The 22,489-nt window shown below is 24.0% G+C and overlaps 5 protein-coding genes across 5 annotated transcripts; 4 read left to right on the plus strand and 1 right to left on the minus strand.

Moving 5' to 3' along the window:
- Positions 1 to 797: 797 nt before the first annotated feature.
- PCHAS_0315200 (vacuolar protein sorting-associated protein 45, putative) lies at positions 798 to 2,906 on the plus strand (the record flags this gene model as incomplete). Its single annotated transcript, XM_732082.2, has 1 exon — positions 798 to 2,906. One exon carries the CDS (start codon positions 798 to 800, stop codon positions 2,904 to 2,906), a length of 2,109 nt encoding a protein of 702 aa, XP_737175.2.
- A 698-nt stretch (positions 2,907 to 3,604) lies between these two features.
- Positions 3,605 to 8,540, plus strand: PCHAS_0315300 (conserved Plasmodium protein, unknown function; the record flags this gene model as incomplete). Its single annotated transcript, XM_016799912.1, has 2 exons — positions 3,605 to 3,889; positions 4,074 to 8,540. 2 exons carry the CDS (start codon positions 3,605 to 3,607, stop codon positions 8,538 to 8,540), a joined length of 4,752 nt encoding a protein of 1,583 aa, XP_016653222.1.
- Positions 8,541 to 10,651: 2,111 nt separating this feature from the next.
- PCHAS_0315400 (MtN3-like protein) lies at positions 10,652 to 12,385 on the plus strand (the record flags this gene model as incomplete). Its single annotated transcript, XM_734916.2, has 1 exon — positions 10,652 to 12,385. The coding sequence occupies one exon, from the start codon at positions 10,652 to 10,654 to the stop codon at positions 12,383 to 12,385; it is 1,734 nt and encodes a 577-aa protein (XP_740009.2).
- Positions 12,386 to 13,508: 1,123 nt separating this feature from the next.
- On the plus strand, positions 13,509 to 18,530 carry PCHAS_0315500 (autophagy-related protein 11, putative; the record flags this gene model as incomplete). The annotated part of the gene is made up of 7 exons (XM_016799913.1): positions 13,509 to 13,547; positions 13,638 to 13,674; positions 13,809 to 13,930; positions 14,026 to 14,082; positions 14,202 to 14,390; positions 14,503 to 15,171; positions 15,369 to 18,530. 7 exons carry the CDS (start codon positions 13,509 to 13,511, stop codon positions 18,528 to 18,530), a joined length of 4,275 nt encoding a protein of 1,424 aa, XP_016653223.1.
- A 587-nt stretch (positions 18,531 to 19,117) lies between these two features.
- PCHAS_0315600 (TMEM121 domain-containing protein, putative) lies at positions 19,118 to 21,718 on the minus strand (the record flags this gene model as incomplete). Its single annotated transcript, XM_738863.2, has 1 exon — positions 19,118 to 21,718. The coding sequence occupies one exon, from the start codon at positions 21,716 to 21,718 to the stop codon at positions 19,118 to 19,120; it is 2,601 nt and encodes an 866-aa protein (XP_743956.2).
- Between the last annotated feature and the right edge of the window lie 771 nt (positions 21,719 to 22,489).

The raw sequence follows: 22,489 nt of genomic DNA on the forward strand, positions 1-22,489 counted from the left end.
ACCACCATTTCATAGAATGGCTTGTTTAGCTTGTTAGTTGCTAACCCATTCTAATGTGCTGATAAAGTTCCAGTTATTTTTTGGTATCCATTTTGCATTGTATAAGAGACATGATGCATATTATTTTTTTTGGAAACGGGAAAATTATAACATGGCAATGCTCAGTATAGTAAGGGAACAAACGCATAAATATATCATTCCATAAATAAAAAAAATAGTATAATAAATAAAAATCCTTTTAAAGTGAAAAATAATGTATTACAACATGATATATCTAGTGCATATATATTCGGGGCATTCCATTTTATGGCCAAATAAAAAGGAAAATAATATAAGTATTATATAATAAACAAAATTGTATATATGCAGTTATTACATATTTTTATTTACATGCATAGGCAAGCCTTGTGGGAAAATTGAATAGCCAAACAGTTAAATGTGAAAAAAAATGATGTGCCATTTTAATTGTAATAGTATTTATTAAAATATTTTTTTTAAATAAATATTTTTCCGACAAGTAAAATGATTAAGGCCTGTTGAGAATATCACTAATAGTATAAAAATTGTAAAATATAAAATTTTTTATTAATTAAAAAAAAGTATCAGAAGTGTTGTGAAACAAATTCATTTTCCGTTCTTCTCATTTGACTTCCTTTGTCAAAGATCTACATCCAAGGGAATAAATAGGTTGAAAAAGAAAGCTCTCGAACAATAGAGGGTTTATAGTGTTTGTATCAAGGGGTATGATCAAATGCTATGCTTATTAAAGTAGAGTAATTTATCAAAGTGTTAACAAAATGGAAACAAATCCATATGTATTAAAGAATTTAGTTCATATATATGAAGAATATATAAACCTGATAATCAACAGGGTAAAGGGATATAAAGTATTAGTACTCGATGATGAAACGAAAGTAATCATCTCTTTGATATTTTCCCATTCTTATATTTTAGAGAAGGAAATATTTTTAACACTAAATTTTAATGATATAAATATATTTGAAGATATAAAAAATGGGAGTAACCAAAATTCAAGTGGCAGAAGTAAATTAGACGAGTTAAGTTTTCAAAATTATAAAATAAAAAATTTAAAACATTTAAAAGCTATATTTTTATTACGACCTACACATACAAATATATTAAAATTAATGAAAGAACTTAAAAAGCCAATTTTTTTAGAATATTATTTATTTTTTACAAATGTATTAAATAATAGTTATATAGAAAAGCTAGCTAAGGCTGATGAGTTTGAATGTATAAAAAGTGTTATGGAATATTATATAGATATTTATATATTACATGATAAGTTATTCTCTCTTAATATTGATTATACATCATTTTTATATAAAAACGATAATAAAATACTGTTTAAAAATACAATAAAAAATGCTAGTGGCAATAGTATGAACATACAAAGAGACATTCAATTTAAGAGCTCTAATAATAGTCTTACTTTTGAAGAATTTAATAAAAATAATGGAAATTATATGAACTTAAATTATTTAGAAAATAATAATGATGACTATAACGAGTTTTATAGTAATGATTTACAAAATCAAGGAGATGGAAATTTCCATGATGAATCAAAAAATATGTTGTATGAACATTCGTTAATAAACAGATTGATAGAGGGAATGTTTTCTTTTCTTTGTTCCATCAAACAAGTACCAGATATTATATATAATAAACATTCTTATGTTTGTAAATCTATTATAGATGCTTTAAAAATGAAAATGTTAAGACATGAAAATATTTTTTCAAATATTTTAGAAAGCTATGAAAATTATGATAATTATACAAAAACAAATCCAATGGAAAATTATCAAGACAATAATTTATTAATTAATAAAAATATAGATGTAAATACGGAAGGTAATTGTTGTTATATGGTATTACTTGATAGAAGAGAAGATCCTATAACACCACTTTTGATGCAATGGACTTATCAAGCTATGTTACATGAATTAATAGGAATAGATAATAATAAAATAATTTTAGATTCAAATAATAGTGAAGAATCTCAAATAGTTATGTCTAGTAATTATGATGATTTTTATAATGAACATCTATTTGATAATTTTGGTGATTTAGGACAAGCTGTACAAAGTTATGTAGATGTATATCAAAAAGAAACTGCACGTAAAAGTAAATTAGAATCCATTGATGATATTCAAAAATTTATAGAAGCATATCCTAATTATAAAAAATTATCAGGAAATGTAACAAAGCATGTTAATATTTTACATAAATTTTCAGAACTTGTTGAGAAAAGACAATTATTTCATATTTCCGAGCTTGAACAGTCTATATCTATTTATCAAAAAAAATTGGAGCATTATAAACAAGTTATAGAAACAGTAAGAAATTATTCTTATACTAATTATGATGCATTACGACTTTCATTATTATATTCTCTAAAATATGAAGATAAAGAACATATAGATACAATAAAGAAAGAGTTACAAAAAAGAAATATAGAAAAGGATCAAATTTCATTAATTGATTCTATAATGACTTATTCAAATGAACAAAATAGAAAAAATAATATATTTAAAGAACAGACATTTCTTGATTTTGCTAAAACAACTATAACTCGAACTATTAAGGGTACATCCAATGTTTTTACTTTACATAAATCTTATATATATTATTTAATTGAAGATATTATTAAATATAAATTAGATACAAGTATATATACTACTACTAACCTACTTAACATAGCACCAAATATAAACAAAAAAATAAATTCAATTATTGTATTTATTGTAGGAGGTGCTACTTATGAAGAATATAGAGATGTTCAAACATTAAGTAAAAAATATAATATAAATATTATTCTTGGTGGTACACAAATTCATAATTCTCAATCGTTCTTAGCAGATGTCCTTCAACTAACTAAGAAATAGTTGGTTAATCTGTTGAAAATTTTTCATAATTTTTTTTACCGTTTTGCTTATTTTTCATATTTTTTTACATCCCTTTTATAACTGACTGTGAATATGTCCACATAATATGAAGCTCATATTATATCGAACAATTTTTGAAAATCTTTTCCTTACACTTGTATGTATTCCTAAAGAAGGAATAAAAAATCGGTTACCATTGCCTGAATAGTAGCATATTATTAGGAAGCCAGTTGAACTGGTACTATATAAATTGTTCTCTTCAAACATGTTCTTTTCCCTTTTTCGATAAAATAATAGAAAATAAAATTTCGTCGATTTTTGGAAAATATGCACAAGGAATGTAGTAGTATAATTCGGTGTACCAGATTAGTTCTGTACCTTTTGCATGCGAACTAATTTTAAAAATAAATATGAATATTATTAAGCTGAAAAAAAAATGCACACATAAAAAAAATATTTGCATGTAGGAAATGTGCATACAAATATGATGAAATATATTATTATTGTTCTAAAGAATGAAAGACATTTTATCAAATTTTTTTTTAACTTTATAATAAATTATTTTAAAGTAATGAATTGCATATCCTATACAATATTTTTTGTACATAACACTATATCAATGTATTGACAATTTTGTTAACAACCCAGAGAGTGAACAATAAGTAATATTATGCACTTTCCAAACGTTTAAAGAAAGTATGGACAAAATAGGAGCATATAAATTATCTATAAAGAAGGAAAACGCACACACTATTTCAACCGAAAATGATGATAAAAATAAAAAAAAAAACTTTTGTTCAGGTGAAAATTTGGATAAATATGATATCGTATTAACACCAGAATATGTTCAGGGATATTATGGAGAAAAAAATAATATCCTTAAATTTTCTTTTAAAAAAATTATTTATCCTTTCAAAAATTTGATAATTATATATGACCTACTAAATCAATCTCAGTCCATATTCTCTAAACATAGTAATAAGGTAACTTAGTATGTCCATAAAACAAGAGAGGGCTTATTTTATGATCATGCATGCTTATATATACTATGTAGTGGGTTGTTTTTTGTTTTAAAAAACGTGTGCTTAGCCGTGTATAGTTTATCATTTTCTAGAAACTTACCACCCCTAATTAACATTCTTTAATCCTTTTGTTTGAAAATTGTAGGTTATGTTGGTGAGGTGTAAAGAGTGTTACAAAACTGCTTTGAGTGCCGAAGATTTAAAAGGTAGCATAAACATATACATATGGAATAAGACTAATTTAAAAATTTTAATTAATATAAAAATTAAAAAAAAACATTTTTTAGACATTGAATATTTGAACAATACTAACATTTTACTTTTATGTAAATGGTATGATAAATTAATATTATTTGTATTTTCGTTAATATTATTTAAAAAAAAAAAAAAAGTAAAATTAAGAAAAAAGGGGGTTTACATTATAAAATCTATAAACGATTTTTACATAAAAAAGTCTGAATATATGAAAAGTAAGCCAGCCAAAAATACTTTTAAAAAGTTATCTAGCGAAATAAAAACAAGCTTTGGTTCTACTAAACTGTTGAAAAGAGAATATCAAAAAAAAAACAATGAAAATAACGTAAGTAGAGTTAAACACATTCTAGCTATTATAAAAGGAAGAAAAAATAGACATATGGCTTGCTTAAATAATTATACAAACATAAATCGAATACCATTATATGAACAAAATACTTTAAAAGAAAGAAACAAAAAAATATACATAAGAAAGATAAAAAAAGTAGATAGTAATTTTTATTTTATAAAAAATTATGAAAGAGAAGGGGTTTGTTTTTTTTACATACATTTTATAAATACACCACATAAATGGAAAATAAATAATAATATTTTACTAAAAAACTTTAAATTATTTGTAGACATTAAAAATACAATTTGTATATTTAATAAAAAAGAAATATTTATGTATGTTCTAAAAAATTGTGTCCTTTATGAAAAATTAAAATACAAAAATTATAAATGTAACTTTTTTTCAAATAACACTAAGTTTTTTTTAATGAACCAGGGTTATCATTTTTGTTCGATTTTATATATGACCCTGTTCATAAATGATTTATTTTTAAGTTATAATTTTGGAGAAACCAATAAACTGGATAAAACTCAAGAAGAAATTGATACCAAACAAAACGATGCAGACAAGTGTATAAAGTATTTTTCCAACGACAATAAGCTATGTAGAATGAAAGAAAAGGAGAGCAAAGACAAGGGGAATAGCGCACTAGAAGAAAACAATGCCATTTCCACTTCAATACAAAATAATATGATGCAGAAATATGTAATGTCAAAACTGGATAATTTTTTAAACACAGAAATATGTGTAATCGAAATTGTCACTTTTTTTGTTATAGAAAAAGACGAAGATATAAGTAAAATTATTAGGTTACAAGAAAATATTGAAAAAAATTGTACATGGAGAAAAAAAAATAATAAAAATGTCGAAAAAATGTATGAACATATCATGCAAAAAAAACAAAATAAAAAAAAATTAAATAGCTATTTAAAAAAATATTTAGTTGTTGGAACTGAAGATGGCATACTTATAGTTATCGATTATTTAAAACCTCATAGAATTGTGCATTTAGAAAAAATATGCAATGAAAATATTATTTCTATTTTTGCTTTCCAAAATGATATATTAATATTGACAGGATTAGGGTTTTTATACTTTATAAATGTTCATAATTTTTCTATATATAAATATGTTGATATATTTGAAATATTAAATGGAAAATATATAAGCCGAATAAAATGTGCAGAAACTAGCCAAAGTTTTTGTTCTAATAGCTCGATAAAATATGATCACTTAAATTATTTTAGAGAATATGAAGACGAACAAAAACAAAAAACGGCTCCAAAAACTACGATAAGAAATAGTTTTACAAATAGAAAAATAGACATCAAAAAGGTTAAAAATAAAATTCTGAATATAAAAGGTAACAATTTTATTTTATCGGAGAAAAAGGAAAGTTTTTTTTTAAAAAGTAGCCAGCCAAATCATGAAAGTGTAAAAAAAAATTCTGACGTGTCAGAAAAAAAAAGACTTCCAAAATATTACAACAATTTTAATCGCTCTAGTCGTTATATATGTTCAGGCATATTGTTAGACATTTACACATTAATAATAGGGACATCGCTAGATGAAATTATTACATATAATTTATTAACAAATGAGATGTATTTTATTTATAAGAAAAGTAAAAATATAAATTATTTTTTATGTGAAAACAATAATATTATATATAATATTGGGAATACGTTATATAAAAGTAGCTTAAATAATTATGATAATAGTTCTAGCTTTTTAACTATACCGAATATATGTATAACTTCTTTTTTGTTTTATTCTGATATATTATTAATATGTGGTACTTTAAAAGGAAATTTATATTTTTTTAGTATTTCAGATGGTACTGTAAAAGTTGTAAATAAAGTGGATAAAAAAAAATTCATAGAGGAAAAAGAAAGACTTTTGCTTAAATCCAAAAATAGTCAAAAGAAAAATTATGATAATGGATCTGTGGGAAAAAACAATGATATTATTTTTAGTATTAATAAATGTATTACCAAACATTTAAGAAAATGGAATTTTAATAATTATACAAATCATAGTAGCAGTTTCAATGGCACTGTAAAAGAAAACGATAAAATAATAGGGCTTCTTTTTAATAGATCAAAGACAAATCTCCTTTGTTCATTTAGACATGGTATATTTTTATTACGGCTAGTTGTAAGAGGAAATGAAAAGGTCGACATAAAATGTGTGCGCTATTTTAATGTTAACAATATTATGAATATTAATTTGGTTAAAGATTTTGACAACTTGTTTTTTATAACAACAAGAGAAAATAATGATATCGAAATTGGATCTAAGATCATTATTAACAATAAAGTTGGGATAAATCAAAAGGAAGAATATAAAAAGCATGTAATGGAATATTTTTATTCTCATCATTTATGCTCGTTTAATTCAGTAAAAATAAAAAGAAGCAAAATGGATAAAATTTATTTTAATATATTATTTGAAAATACATGGTTTTATGAATTTTCTTACTATAATGATGAGCATTTTATATTATTAGAAAATGATAATAAAACTTTTGATAATGATCAAAACAAATGTATAACATTCTTAAACCCTTCTACAATTATAATATATTCATATTCTATCAACAAGCTTAATAAAAAATATTGGACAGGTAACAAAAATAATAATGTTATTCCTAAAAGATTATCTCCAAATGAACAAAATAATTGTTTAAATTTGAAAAAAAAAGAAAAAATAAATTCAGACATTATTATGGGTAGTAGACAAAAGCTGTCAGCATGTGGGTCTATAAATCGTGGCAAAATATATAGTATGGAAGAAAAAAATACATTTTCAAAATATGGGAATATGAAAGCTAGCTCTTTTACTACGAAAGATATATCTAGCCATAAGGACAAAAACTTTAATGATAGCAATAATATTATTTCATATAATAATGAAGCATCAGAATTTCGCCAAAATGATAAAGTAAAAAATATAGATTTAAAAAATAGCTTAAAATTAAAAAGGGAAAATATTAATCTTATTGCAGACAGAACTAGCTATAATGAGCATGACGAAAAAAAAAAAAAAAAAAATTATACAAAATATAAAACTTTAAGAAATATTATACAAAAGAGAAAAAATATCGAACTCTGTAATTATAAAAATATAATTTATGGAAAAAATTATAAGGATAAACAAATATTAAATTCTATATATAGAAATAATTATTATAAGGAAAATAAAACAAAAGACGATCAATTTTTTGTATTAGACAAAAATGGTGAACAAAAACAAAAGAAAGACGAACTGCCATACCAGTTTAATGAAAACGAAAAGAAAGAAAATTTTGTAACGTGTAATAATGAAGGAAATATATTCACCAAAGAAGTTGGTTGTGTTAATGGAGATACAGTAAATAAATCTAAATTGTATATAACAAGATATTTAAAAAAGTATTTACAAATAGATATAATGGAAGAAAGTAAAAAAAAGGAAGAAAAATATTTTAATAAATGTGTGCAAGAAAAATATAGTAAACTAAATGAGCCACTAACACATAATTATAGAAATGATGATAAATTTATTTCATTATTAAATAATTCTAATAGTGTTACAGATTTTTCATCTGCCTATAAATATAACAACTTGAGCATAGCCAAAGGAATGAATACAAAAAATGTTTTTTTTCAACACAAGGTCAGGGATATCCATTTTGAAAATAAAAGCACAAAAATAATTCCCGTACAAAATGAACAAATTAACTCTAGGATTCTAATCGGTACTAAGAAAATGGAAATTAATAAACATAAGGAACCTAATGAGGGCAAAGAAAATTTTCCTGATATCATAAAAAGTGATGGAAAATATGGCAGAAAGAATATCTACCGAAATATGTGTACAAATACGAAAGTACCCTGGAAAAATTCTATACATTTTAATAATTTTTATAACTGCGAATATGCAAATAATATTATTGATAATAATTTCTATGGCATATTTTATGACCCGAATTTGATAGACACGAACAAAAGATTATACGAAGAAAACAAATCGCATAAAATATGATAATGATGGAGAACATTCTTATAATTTTCAAAATGGTGGGTACAGTAAAAATTAATTATTCAATTAAAAAGAAAGAATTAAATGGACTACACACTGATATAGTGTTAGTAAGGAAAGAACGGTAGCTAATTTGGTAACGTCGACAGTAAGCATACATATATGTGTGTATTTGCGTATGCATGTTTTGTCATAAGCTGCTGTGTAAGCTCTACACATGCTTATGCATACATATAGGCATGGAAAGTAAAATAGGAATCAGTACTTTAATAGAGGACAGTCAAAATAAAAAATGTTGCATAAAATGCAGAAAGCAAATTTAATGCCAACAATTGGAGATTTAAAAAATGGTAAGCTATTTTGATATTTTATAAATACAATGTTATTGCATATATGTAGCTAAACCTCGTTTTTTTATTGCTTGTTAATAAAATATTTGCAATGTTCAGAATTTTATTAACAAGCAATAATAAATGATTTAATTTGTGGCTGTAAAAACCCGTGTGCAAATGTATGTAACTCTAATATTCTTTTTTTTCTTAAAAAATATTATTTAACATGTAAACCGTTTTAAGATACACTTTATTAATGCTATATAAAACGATAAGAACAGTATACCTTTATTTATTAAAAAATACCTTTGTTACAAAAATAAAGTATAATTTATTATAAAAAATGAACAAAAATTAAAAGACTGTTATAGTATTAACAAGGCTATAAAAATATCGTGCTGTGGCAGCATATACATAAGTAAAATATGTATTGTTAACGCACACACAAAAAAAGCTATTTGTTTTTTTTCCCCTATAAGTTATATAATAAAAAAAGGACACGAATATGGAAAATAGGAATACCTGACTATTTTATTTTAGCTAGCTAATTTAAAAATAAAAAAATATGTATAAAATAGGGGTTTATTTTTTATATTATGATTTGGTTCATACTAAGGATAGGATGTATATAAGTATATGAATAGGTATATACAACTATTTTTCATTGTTTAAGTTCTTTTATTTTGACTATTTTGGTATAATATCAATTAAAAGGCTTTAAAGCAACAAAATTTGTATTATTTTATATTAGTTAAATAATTTAATTGAAATTCAAACCATTTTACCTAAATTATAAATGGTATTATATTTATGTGTAATTTGAGTCATATTGCATAAAAATAATTTTATTTTATTTTTTTTTTTGGTTAGCTTTTTGCAAAAAATAGTAAAAAAAACTTTAATTGAATTAAGCACTGTTTACTTATAATGTTACACACATTTTTTTACTTTGATAATAATAGAAAAGAATATATATATATTATAATATTATGGATTAGTACATATTTAATTTTATAATAATTAATATATAGTATTTTAGCCTTTTAGTTTTAGCATTTTTAGCATATCTTTATTTTATGTTTACTTGATGATTTTATTGCTTGATTATTGTAATTATAAATATTTCCATTTTTATTTTAAAATAAAAAATAATAATTTGGAATTTTATACCCTAACATATTTCGCCTTAAGATTTATTAAAAAATCATAGGGAAAAATTAAAGTTTGCGGAAATAATTTTATATTTTATTTTATTTTTCATCTTCAATATATATTATATATATATGTGATACTTTTTATCCCTTAAGAATATTCATGTATAATTAAAACGTTGAACTCTCTATATTTATTTATATTTTTTATTGTTTATCACGTTTTCGAAATATTTTGACAAAAAAATTATGATATGGAATATTATATACTAGCATTCTTAGAACATAATTTTTAATTTATAAGAAAAAAACTATCGCCTTTTTATGAATTGCATTTTATTCTTAGTGAATGAATGCTTAGATAGTATAATAAATTTATGAACAGCTTAAAGAGGGAATGTATTATCAAAACCTAGATTTGTTAATTAAAAAAAGTGATCAATCAAAGCCATAAATACGAAGTTATAAATATATACAAGATAATATTTGTATGTATATATAACAGTATTTGCACACATGCATATACTACTATTCTTGTGATCTTTTATTTTATTTATTATAGTTATATATAAAAAAGCCTGCTTAACATATATATATGGTTTATAGGAGTTTATAAAATTAAAAAAATGAAATGGGTATTATGAAAAGGCTACCATTGCAAATTCTTCTCCTGATTTTTTTTTGGTGCCATATTAATGGAAAGAATGGAGGAGATATTTGGGCACTTAATGCTTTGAGCATTGACGAGAAACAAAATAAGGACGATAAACCGAAGGGGGACACAAAGCCGAGTGGAAATGAAACCGAGCAAGGGGAAGTAAAAGAGCATGTAATAGTAAATAAAGAAAAAGTCGAACAAACAAACACGGTTATAAGCAAGCCGGTTGAAGTTGAGGTAGAGAAAAAGGGCACGGCCAATAGCCAAGAAACGGCAAAAGTAATTCATGACAACACTGTAAGTAGCAACTCGAAAGATAGCAACAATTCTGTTAATACTAACAATCAGAATGTCAAAAGTTCGTCACCCGCTTTCAAACAAGCTTTTGTACAAAATAGTGCGGAAGCACCATCGAAGCAAGAAGCCGAAAAAAAGGAGGGTACCCCTTCAAATAATGAACAAGTAAACACAACGAAGGCGGAAGAAAAAGGAAATACGCCTAAGGTGGAGGAGAAGGGAAACACGGCTAAGGTTGACGAAAAAGAAAAAGCAACTAAGGTGGAGGAAAAAGGGAATGAAACTTCTAAAGATACAGAAAAGTCAGTGGTTAAGGAAATAACACCAAAAAGTGAAGAAAACATAAGAAAAGTTGATAATAGCAGTTCAGTATCAATATCTAGTAATATAGTTTCTTCTGATTCCAATGAAAAAAAAGGAGAAGCTATAGTTAGTGTTTCTACTGGCAGTTCTTTAAATAAGGAAGATGTAATTAATATTTCTAATGAAGAAAAGAATTCAGATTTATATTTTTTGAAAACATTATCAATAGGATCATCGATATTTATGCAATTAGTATTATTACCATCTGTATTTAAAATATTAAAAAAAAGATCAACAGGAGAATCTGATGGATTGACATATATAGTTTTATTTTTTTCGTCATTTTTATGGCTAGTATATGGTATATTATTAAATAATTCGGCAATTATATTTCCAAATTCAGTTGGATTATTATTAGGGTTATTTTACTCTATAATATATCATGTACATTGTAAAAATATGTGGTTAAAGCATAAGTTATATTCCTATTATAAGACATGTGGATCCATATGTTTTATATTATACATATTTTTATATATATTGTCATATGAGCAATATGAATTATTTGTCGGGTTTATGGCATTTATATCAAGTATAGTAAATTTTGGTGCACCATTATCATATATCCAAACCGTTATAAAAAAACGTAATTCCTCCTTAATACCGCTGGAAATATCTATAGGAAGTTTAATCTGCTCATTTTTATGGTTAACATATGGATTTATATTAAAGGATGTCTTTTTAATAACCCCAAATTTATGTGGGTTTGTATTAAGTATATTACAAATAGCTTTAATATTATTATATTCTAATAAAGAGGTGTTAGCTAATATGGACACAGAAATTGCGTATAGTGAAAGGAATACTAATAGTACAGTTATCCAAGAAAATAATGGTTTTTTTAATGAATTTAATTTAGATGATGATTTTAAAATTACTGAAGTACCAGCCAATTTAAATAATTCTATTTTTGATACCCCTTATGATGAGACTTCTCCATTAACTGGTCATTTTGATATCCAGTTTAAGCATAGCCATTTGGAGAGACAAAATTACCTGAACAATTCAGAAAATAAAAAGAACAACAATAGTCCAGTGCCTTTTTAAGGCGCACGAAAATGTATACGCAAAAAGGATATTTATTTATTCATCCATTCATTTATTATTCACTTATTCATTGATTTATTATTCATTCGTATATTTGTATGGCAAATTGCCTTTTAATTTGTTCATCGATGTTAAAGGGTTTGCACACATATTTATTTTCCTATTTTTCAATGCCCTTACATATTGAGATAGTTATATATACACACAGTTATTATTGCCTACCCACATATACACATATATGGATGCCCGTCATTACAAGCGTTATCGAGGGGTATATATATACCATCGTATTATGCATGTTTTCTTCTCCTTCATCTTTTTTTTTTTTTTAATAGCCTTTTGTTATAATAGCATTTACATGTATATTTATAAAATAACTTTTTTTTTTTATTGTTTATGTTTGACGTATATATGATACATTATTTTATATTTTTTTTTTGTATTTTGTTTTTAATTTCTTAATAACTTTTATTATAGAAAAAAAAAATATAAAAATAAGTTTCTTCATTTATTTAATGATGTATATATAAAAAATTATATTTGGTGCAACATTGGTAAGAGGTATAATTTATTTACCCATCCATGTGTTCCTTTTTGGTTTACCGTTTAATTGGTTTTTTTTTTGATAAGAAACTCTCTCTATATATATTAATTTTTAATATTATATTTATAATGGTATGGTAAAAAAAGTTGGAAGTTAAAAAAGTATATATTTTTTTATTTTTTTGGAGTTGGGGTAGTATATAAGTAGGGACAAAGAAATCCCGAAAAATTGCAAAAAAAAAAATTAGGAAAAGAATAGAACAATTCTAAAGCGAGAAAATGATTAAAGAGAAAGAAGTGCATATGAATAATTTAAAAAAGGGAAAAAAAATAAAAAACAAAATAAAAATAAAAAAATGAAAAATAAATTTTAACCATTTTTTTTAGAAAGCCATTAATATTAAATTCTACGGAATTATATAATACATTTTTTTAGCTTTCGAATTTTTGTGTGTATAGATATATTTTTTTTTTTGTGGATTTATTTAGCTATTGATTATTTTTTCTACTTTAAGATAAATGTGAATTATAATTTTTTTTAAAATTTGGGGGGGTGTACACATAAGTTATTGTAAAAAATATGATAAATTTAAAGGAGGGTGAAAAAGATCCATACAAAGTAAAATCGAAACGTAGAAATGTTTTTGTGGTTGTCGCTTGGCTATTTTTTCTTTTACTTCTATATTTGTTTGTCTCTTTCCCTTTTTAGATCTATAGAAACGAGAGCGAAGTCCCTTTTGAGCGAAGTAAAAAAATGAATATAAAATATTTTTGCATCCGTTTGTTTTAAATCGATACGAATTAAAGTCTACACCGACCTGTGCAAATTGTTTACTCATTCTTTAATATAACTTATGGGACATATGTATATTTTTTTTAGAAAATTTTGACGACCTAAAAAAAAGCATTGAAAATTTACTGAACGATGAGCAAACAACATCTGAATTAGATAATATAAAAAAATCATTGTTAGAGTTGGAATTATCTACACAAAATAATAATGTAATAAAAATATGCTAGGACATACATGTTTCATCTCCCAAATATGTATAAACTTGTGTCTTCATATTATTTTAAATATTTTTTTTTATTTTTAGGACTCCAATTCGGTCCTTAACAAAGAATCATTAATTCGTCTCGATGATGGAAAAACGGTAATAAAAATTGCAGCAAAGGGGGTGCATATCAAATGGTTATCTTTATTCACTTTGCAGTTTTGATTGTGCCGTTTTTATTGTACCGTCTTCATGTGTTTGTTTTGCCCACTTTTCAGTTCGAGGAAATAAAGAGGGAGCTGGAGAAGCAAAAGCGAATGAACAACTCCTTGTCCTTAAAAATAAAAAGCATACACATAAAGCTGAATAATATATATATGAAAAGAAATGAAGTAGAAAAAAGTATTATCGACAAAATTCGACAAATCGAATTTAAATTTTCAGCATTAAATCAGGAAAGTAAAGAGGTAGCAAATTAAGACAATAATCAAGTCGCTTATAAATTAAATTCGTAATCTATCCTCAGCCTTATTACTTCTTTATATTTCATACGAATTTTTATTTGCCACTACTTTATAGGAAGACGATACTGCAGATACAAGAAATGATGGGGATTGCTTGGAACTCAAAGGGAATGAATATTTTGAAACATCAGAAAAAATCGAAATTGAAAAATTAAAAAAAGTTTTAAATGAATATGAAGAAGATTTAAAGTGCTTAAAAAATGATAAAGAGAAAACAAGTTTTGAATTAAAATGTAGTAGAAAAGATTTAGAAGATGAAATAAAAAAAAATAATGAATATATAAATAAAATAAAATGTTATGAGATGAATGCTAATATATATAAAAGTGATAATTTAAAAAAACTCCATGAAATAAATGAAATAAAAATAGAATTAGAAAATTTAAGAAATATATATAATGATACATATGTCAAAAATAAATTATTATCTGATGAAAAAAATGAATTAACCCTAATTAATAATGATCTTAAATTGGAACTAAGAAATGTTAAAACAGATTTAGAGACCTCAAAAAATAAAGAAAATATTCTTAACAAATGTACAAACAAAATTCATAATATTCTAATATATTTAAAAAAAAATAATGATAAAAATTTTGAATATGAAACATTTGAAAATAAGCTAGACAAAACAAATGATAAGCTCCTAATCAATGCAGATAAAGATATCGATGAAATTTATTCATCCATACAAAATCTGATTAATATGAAAAAATATTATGAGGTATGCTATATAAAAAATAAATAAAACTTTTCTAAAATTTATTCAAAATGTTTCTACATATGATGAATCAATTATCTGAGAAATTGAACAAGGCGCTAATCCCTTGTTTAGTTGTGTCACCTTTCCTAATTGGTTTACTTTGCTTCTACTGATTATATGCACTTATAACGGATTGTAAATGTTTATTTTTTTTACAGGAAAAAAAACAAGAATTGGAAGAAACGAAAAATGAAATCGAAGTTGTTAAGAAGAATTTTATGGAACGGTGTAAGAGCTATGAAGAGATGAAAATGAAAATGGAAAAATTAAAACTTTTAGAAAAAGACAATCTAAAAATATGCAATGATAAAAAAAATGATGAAAAAAGAATAAGTGAATTAAAAGAGAAATTAACAAAAGAAGAAAATAAAATAATTGAATTAAAAAAAAAAAATTATTACAATGTTTTTAAATTAAAAGACTTTAAGGAAAAGGAACGAGATATGATGGATGAAATAAAAAAGTTAAAAAAACATATTAAAGAATATAAAATATGTTTTGAAAAAAGTAGAAAAATTAATAAAAATCAACTAAAATATATGAAAGGAAAAAATAAAAGATTATTAAGCAATATACATGGAATAAATTTTGAATTAAAAAAATGTGTAAGCAAAATAAATCAAATTAATAAAAACACAGAGAGTTTAAAAAGAGAGAAAGAAAATGTGCAAAAAGAAATATATTTCATAAAAAAAAAAAATGAAAAATTACAACAAGAACTGAAAGAAATAGAAGTAGAAAAGAAAAACAAAGAATCAAAAGCACAAACATTAAATAGTAATATATATAAAGTATGTACAGAATTAAATAAACAAAATAAGGAATATAAGGAAAATATAAAACGGTTGTGTTGTTGTAGAGATGAGCTAAAAGAAGCTCTTAAAAAAAAATCTTGTAAATTTATTTTATTAAAGAAAAATTGTTATTATTTAAAAAAAAAGATACAAAAACAAAATAATGAATTAAAAAAACATTTAAATATAATTAAAAAACAGGAGCTAGCCATAAGTAATTGTTCAGAACAAAATGAAAAATTAAGTGAAGAATTAAAAAGACATGACTTGTTAATAAAATCTAGAGATAATAAAATAAAACTTTTAGAAAATAATTTAATAAAAAAAGAAGAAATTAATCATATACAAATCAAGGAAAATGCTAATGCTATTAAATATGGTGAAATGGAATTAAAAAATATAAATGAACAAAGAGAAAAATTACATGAACAAAACAAAAAGCTAAATGAGCTAGTAGATGATTTAAAAAGTCAGCTAATCAAAGAAGAAATAAAAAATACAGAAATGAATAAAAATATATATACTATTAAAAATGAAAATAAACAAATTGTACAAGACTATGAACAAAAACTACAAAATAAGGAAACATACATAGAGAATATTAAAAATGAGTTAAAAAATGCCAGAGAAAAAATTGAGAAAGAATATGATTTGCACACACAAGAGGACAAAAAAATTCTGAACAGCAAGGTAGAAAAGATGAACAATGAAATAAATGAACTGAACAAAATAAAAAACTCATATGAAGTTGAAATTAAAAAATTAAATGATGATTGGGATAAATTAAATTTACAACTAAAAGAGAAAGAAAGTGAAAATGAGAAATTGGCTAGTTCTCTAAAAGAGCAGGAGAATGTCATACAAAATTTAAGAAATAAAATAAAAGAGATTGAAGAGTGTGGAAAATTAGAATTGGAAAAAAAAGAATATGAAATAAGGATAAAAAAAATGGAAGAAGAAAATGAAAGACAAAAAGAAGAAATTACACAAAAATCAAACCAAGACAAAATTGAGTTTGAAGAAAAAATAAAATCAATTCAAGAACATAATAAAATAATGATAGAAGAATTGAAAAAAAAATGGAAAGAAGATAAAGAAAATTATGAAGAAAAAATCAAAAATATTAATGAAAAAAATAATAGTATCATTGAAAAAATTCAAGAGGATTGCAAAAGTCAAATAAAAAGAGTTACAGACTTATGTAATGTTAAAACGAAATCAGAAGTAGATAGAGTAAATAATGATGAAAAGTTACAAAAACAAATTCAAGAATATTCAATTATGTTAAATAATAAAGATGAAGAAATTAAAAATATTATTAATATGTACGATGAAAAATTACAAATGCAAAATGCTGAAATGGAAAATCTAATAAATGAATGTGAAGAAAAATTAAAACAAGCAAAAATAACTAAAAAGCAAATGTCAGAAAAGGATAGCAAAGAAGAGATAGCAACCTCAGAGGCTGCCTACAAAGTTGGGGAAAGGGAAGCAAAAGTGGAAGAGAGGGAAGGTAAAGTAAAGGCAAGAGAGGACAAAATTGGAGAGAGAGAAGGCAAAGTAAAGGCAAGAGAAGACAAAATTGGAGAGAGAGAAGGCAAAATAAAGGATAGAGAAAACAAAATTGAAGAGATAGAAGGTAAGATAAAGGCTAGAGAAAACAAAGTTGAAGAGAGAGAAGCCAAAGTAAAGGTGAGAGAGGACAAAGTGGAAGAAAGAGAAGGCAAAGTGAAGGCGAGAGAAGATAAGGTGGCGGAAAAGGAAGTGCATGCAGTAGAGAAAGAAGCACAGTTGATAGAAAAGGAAGCAAATATAATGGAAAGAGAAATTGAATTAAAAGACAAAGAAGATAAAATAAAGAAATCACAAGATGAATTAAATGAAAAAAGTAAAATTTTAAATAATACAAAATTAGATAAACCAAATAATGCTACTCTTCAAGAGAATAAAAATGAATCAAATAGTGAGGGCGCAGAAAATGAAGGAACAGGAGAAGATAATATCTCAGATAAAAATAGCAATATAGAGGTAGAAGAAAAGAAAGAAAAAAAGAAAAAAAAAAAAGAAAAATCGAAAAATGGTAAGAAGGGAGAAAAAAATAATAAAGAGGAATTATTAACGCTAGAAATGTTAGAAGAAAAATATCTTAACATACAAAATGAGCTAATCGAAGGAAAAACAAATCATTGTCTTTACTTAAAATCTCTAATTAAAACGCTGGATGAAATTATTGAAATTCTTAATGCAAAACAAAGCGCAGCATTAAATAGCCAAACATTAGACAACCAAACATTAAATACTACATTAATAAATGATACAACAATAACCGATGCTATTAATACAATCAATTATGCCATTTCATCGTGGAACATATTTGGTGATACCAGCGCAATTAATCCAATAGAGAATGATCAGACAACAGGAGAAGATATAAATTCAATTTCAAATTTTGATGAAAAAAGTAGTGACGATTTAAAAAATATCGTTACTGAAAAACTTCAGTTAATTAAACAAATGATTGGATAAGCTACAAACAAGCTTATATATGTAAACAATTGATGAATTCACATGTTGTTATTTTAATTAAATAGTATTTTTATCTTTTAAAAATTTCCGTTATTTTTTTTCTGAAATTTGGTGTGTACATGGGCACCATTTCATTTGTTTATATTTTTTTCGTTTTTTTAATTTTATTTTGTTTGTGATTTATTTATTTTGCTATCATTATTTTTTTACACTATGATAAAAACAGTATTTCAGAATACTTTTATTTTTTAAGCATATGCTTTCATTTTTTTAAAATTGAAAAAAAAGGTCTATATGATAAATGAGGAAACAAGTTGTTTGTTCAAATAGTTTGCAACATATGGAAAAATAGAGAAATAGCCAAATAAACAAAAAAAATTAATGCAATAAGTTAATTAAAAATTGAATAAAAACATGTATGTTCATACAAATTTTAATAAAACATTCTAAATAGCTAGTAGCTGGACGAATATTGCATGAACGGGTCATGCAGTTTAGCAGTTGGCTATTGCCAAAAAAAAAACAAATACATAAAATGTATAATAATAATAGTGTGTGTGACTTTAAATCTGGGGAATTTTACCAAATTAGGCGAACTCCGAAAAAAGAGGAATATTGTGGTAGTAAAAAGTATTTGTCTGATATTTGTTATACAAATTTTTTAAAATGTTTTGGGAATTTTCTTTCTTTGTCTTGGTATTATAATAAATATCTTCGTATATCGATTTTAGTTCTAATTTTTGCATGGTAGATATTCGATAATTATGTGACAAGACCATGTAGAAATATTTTAAAAAAATATCAAGAGAAAAGATAGCTGTAATTCCATAATAAAAATATTGGGTGTGTTTGTAAGAAATAATATTAACTTTATAATGAATATATATAAATAATAGTAGAGAAAATCTAATTAAAAAATCCGATAATATTAACAAAAAGTGTGCATTTCTTATATTATAATTTAGACGTAAATTTTTAATAAAATTATTTCCAATCATTAATGTTGAAACTGAACATAATCCATGCATATATTTTGTATTAATATATATCAAAAGGGAAGCTATTGATATAAATCCTTTATAATCCCCTTTGAATTTTTTTTTTGAATCTATTTCATTATTATTAAAAAAATTTAATTCGCTATTTAAGTATGTTGTAATATTTTGTGATATGTTATGATACTCTCTTATATTTAAAAAATTTTGTAATTTGTTTTTTCTTTCGTCATTTGTAAATGGTCTGATAATATATCCAATAAATTGTCTTCCGGATAAAGAGCATAAAAATATGTAAATGTTTCTGACTATTTTAAAAGATGGTATAACTGCGAAACATAAGAAAAAAAAGGGTGCGTACTTATCTGATTGATTAATATTTCTTAAAAATATTTCAAAAATACTAGTATATGCTAGTAATAATAAAAATAGAAAATCGGAAAAGCATTTAACAAATATAAACAAAACAAAAAATACGACTTCAAAAAATGAGGATATAAATATAAAAGAGAAAAAGGATATGATTGAATTCCCTAATATAATAGACAGAGCAACAAGAAATATTATATTATTATTTTCAAATAATTGAGAATATATATTATTGGATGTTAACATTAATTTTAAACTATATATATCTATTTTTGTATAAAAAAAATAAATAACTAAAGACATAGCTATTTTTCCAAGACAATATATAATATATGGTATCATTAATCGTAATTGATTTGGATATGAAACTTTTAAATTAGCATCTAAATAACAATGATGTTTTTCATTATTTGAAGTATTTACATGCATTAACTTGTTCATAATATATTTCTTTCGAATTGTATTTTTATTTATATTTTGAATATCTAATATACTATTTTCTACAATCTTTTCAAAAGATTCTTTTAAATTAGATATCCCATTATCATCATTATTAAAGTCATCAAAATTTATTTTTTTATTTATCTTTTTTCTTTGTCCCTCTTCTTCATCAAAATTGATTGCATGACTTCCATTCATGCGACTATTATTTGTGTTGTCAACTAAAATTGAGGCATCTTGCCCATTTTTAATATCAATCATCCCATTTTTTATAATGTCATTCATAGGCATAATAGAATTTTTTTTTCTATGAGCTAAATTATTTAAATAAATGGACTTACTGTTTCTACTCATCATATTACCCATTGATGCCTCATTATCTGATATATTTTCGAGTTCAGTCCCATTATTATTAGGAATACTTTTTAAACTGTTGCGGTTTATGTTGGTGCTTGCATTATTAACACTGGATACAGTATCATTGACAACACTAATTCGGGTGCTGGTTTTTGAGTTTATGTCTGAATAGTCTATGTCTTTTCTCAATTTCTTGAAGATTATATTACACCGTTTTATGGTAATACATTTAATTGGTATAAAACAAATATTCTTAATTAGAAGAGGCTGAAAATGGATATTTGAAAAGTAAAATACTAATAAGTAAAATCGTAATATCATAAATGGGATATCAATTAATATGATACCAATAACAGCAGCATGTTTTTTACAAAAATATATATCTCCTAAGTCTAAATTTTTACTATTTTTTTCTGCAACTATTGATATAATAGGAAATGAATATCCATTTAAATATACTGAAAATGATATTAGAACTCCTCCAATTATTTTTATCCAAAAATTTGTATTTTCAATAATATGTGGTAATCTAAATAAGGTAAATAATAATTCGAATATATCAAATAAATCTATAACTACATGTAAAATTAAATCTTTATGAAATATCTTTTCATTTGATATCGTGTTTTCATCGGGATATAGCTGCTTATAGGATTTAACTGATAGGGCTGTATATATAAGGGTACTTAAACTTAGTAATATAAATATTATACTTTTGTTATAATAATCCGTGGTTGTATTTTCTAATATGTCATTATCATTGAATGCAAAAAAATACATAAATATGACTTTAATCGATATGGAATATACATACAACAACCAACATGTTCCTCCCTTGATTGCAGCAAATGCCTGTGAGTTGTTGAAACACAACTGGATAAATATATATATGTCAAACACACATAGTAGTAATATAAATTTGTTGTAGTGAAAAAGTATGTAATACAGCCATATTTGTTGAATTATGAATGTAGTCAAATTGAAAAAAAAAGATATTCTCCAATCGTCCAAAATTTTGGGAATCATTTTATTCAAAAGGGGATGAAATACTAACGAAAATACCCAAAAAACAAAAAAAAAGGAAGTACAAACGGAAAAAAATATTGCTTGTTAAGTATAATTGTGCATGTATACATGTGTGTGAATGGTTAAAAAAAAATAATAGCAAAAATGTTATTGCTTGGTAAGGTAAAAATATATATATGCATATAATTATATATATATTTGTATATGTATGTGATTGGCTAGCACACAGCTAGTCAGACGATAACACACGGAAATACAAAAATAGTGAAATGTTGTATACAGTATGTATGCAAAAAATTGATATCTGAAAACTCGATAATTCAAAAAAAGAAAAATTATGAGCATTCAGAACAAAATAGAGTATTTTCATTAAAAAATTAACATACATGAAAAATACAAAAAAAAAAATAATAAAATATAATATAAAAAATTATTGCTAATCAGAACAAATATGGGAACAACTTTTTTTTATGAACAAATTAATTTAATTTATTTGTATTGCAATATTTCGAAAAGGTAGTAAAACAGTAAAATATGGTTACTAAAACAATGAAAAAAAATAATTTATTAATTTTTTGAATTAAAAAAAAATTAGTCAATATTGTATAATGTAAGATATTTGGTTTTTCCTTACACTTGCATGTAGTATTATAAAAAAAGGAGAAAAGACACATTTTAAAATATTAATAAAGAAAACGTGTTTAGAATGTCAGTATGTATTCCCCATATATTATCTTAATTAATGAAAAAAAAACATAAGTCCATAAATTA

The sequence above is a fragment of the Plasmodium chabaudi genome (assembly GCF_900002335.3).
Source record: "Plasmodium chabaudi chabaudi strain AS genome assembly, chromosome: 3".
In the NCBI taxonomy this organism is placed as follows: Eukaryota; Apicomplexa; class Aconoidasida; order Haemosporida; family Plasmodiidae; genus Plasmodium; species Plasmodium chabaudi.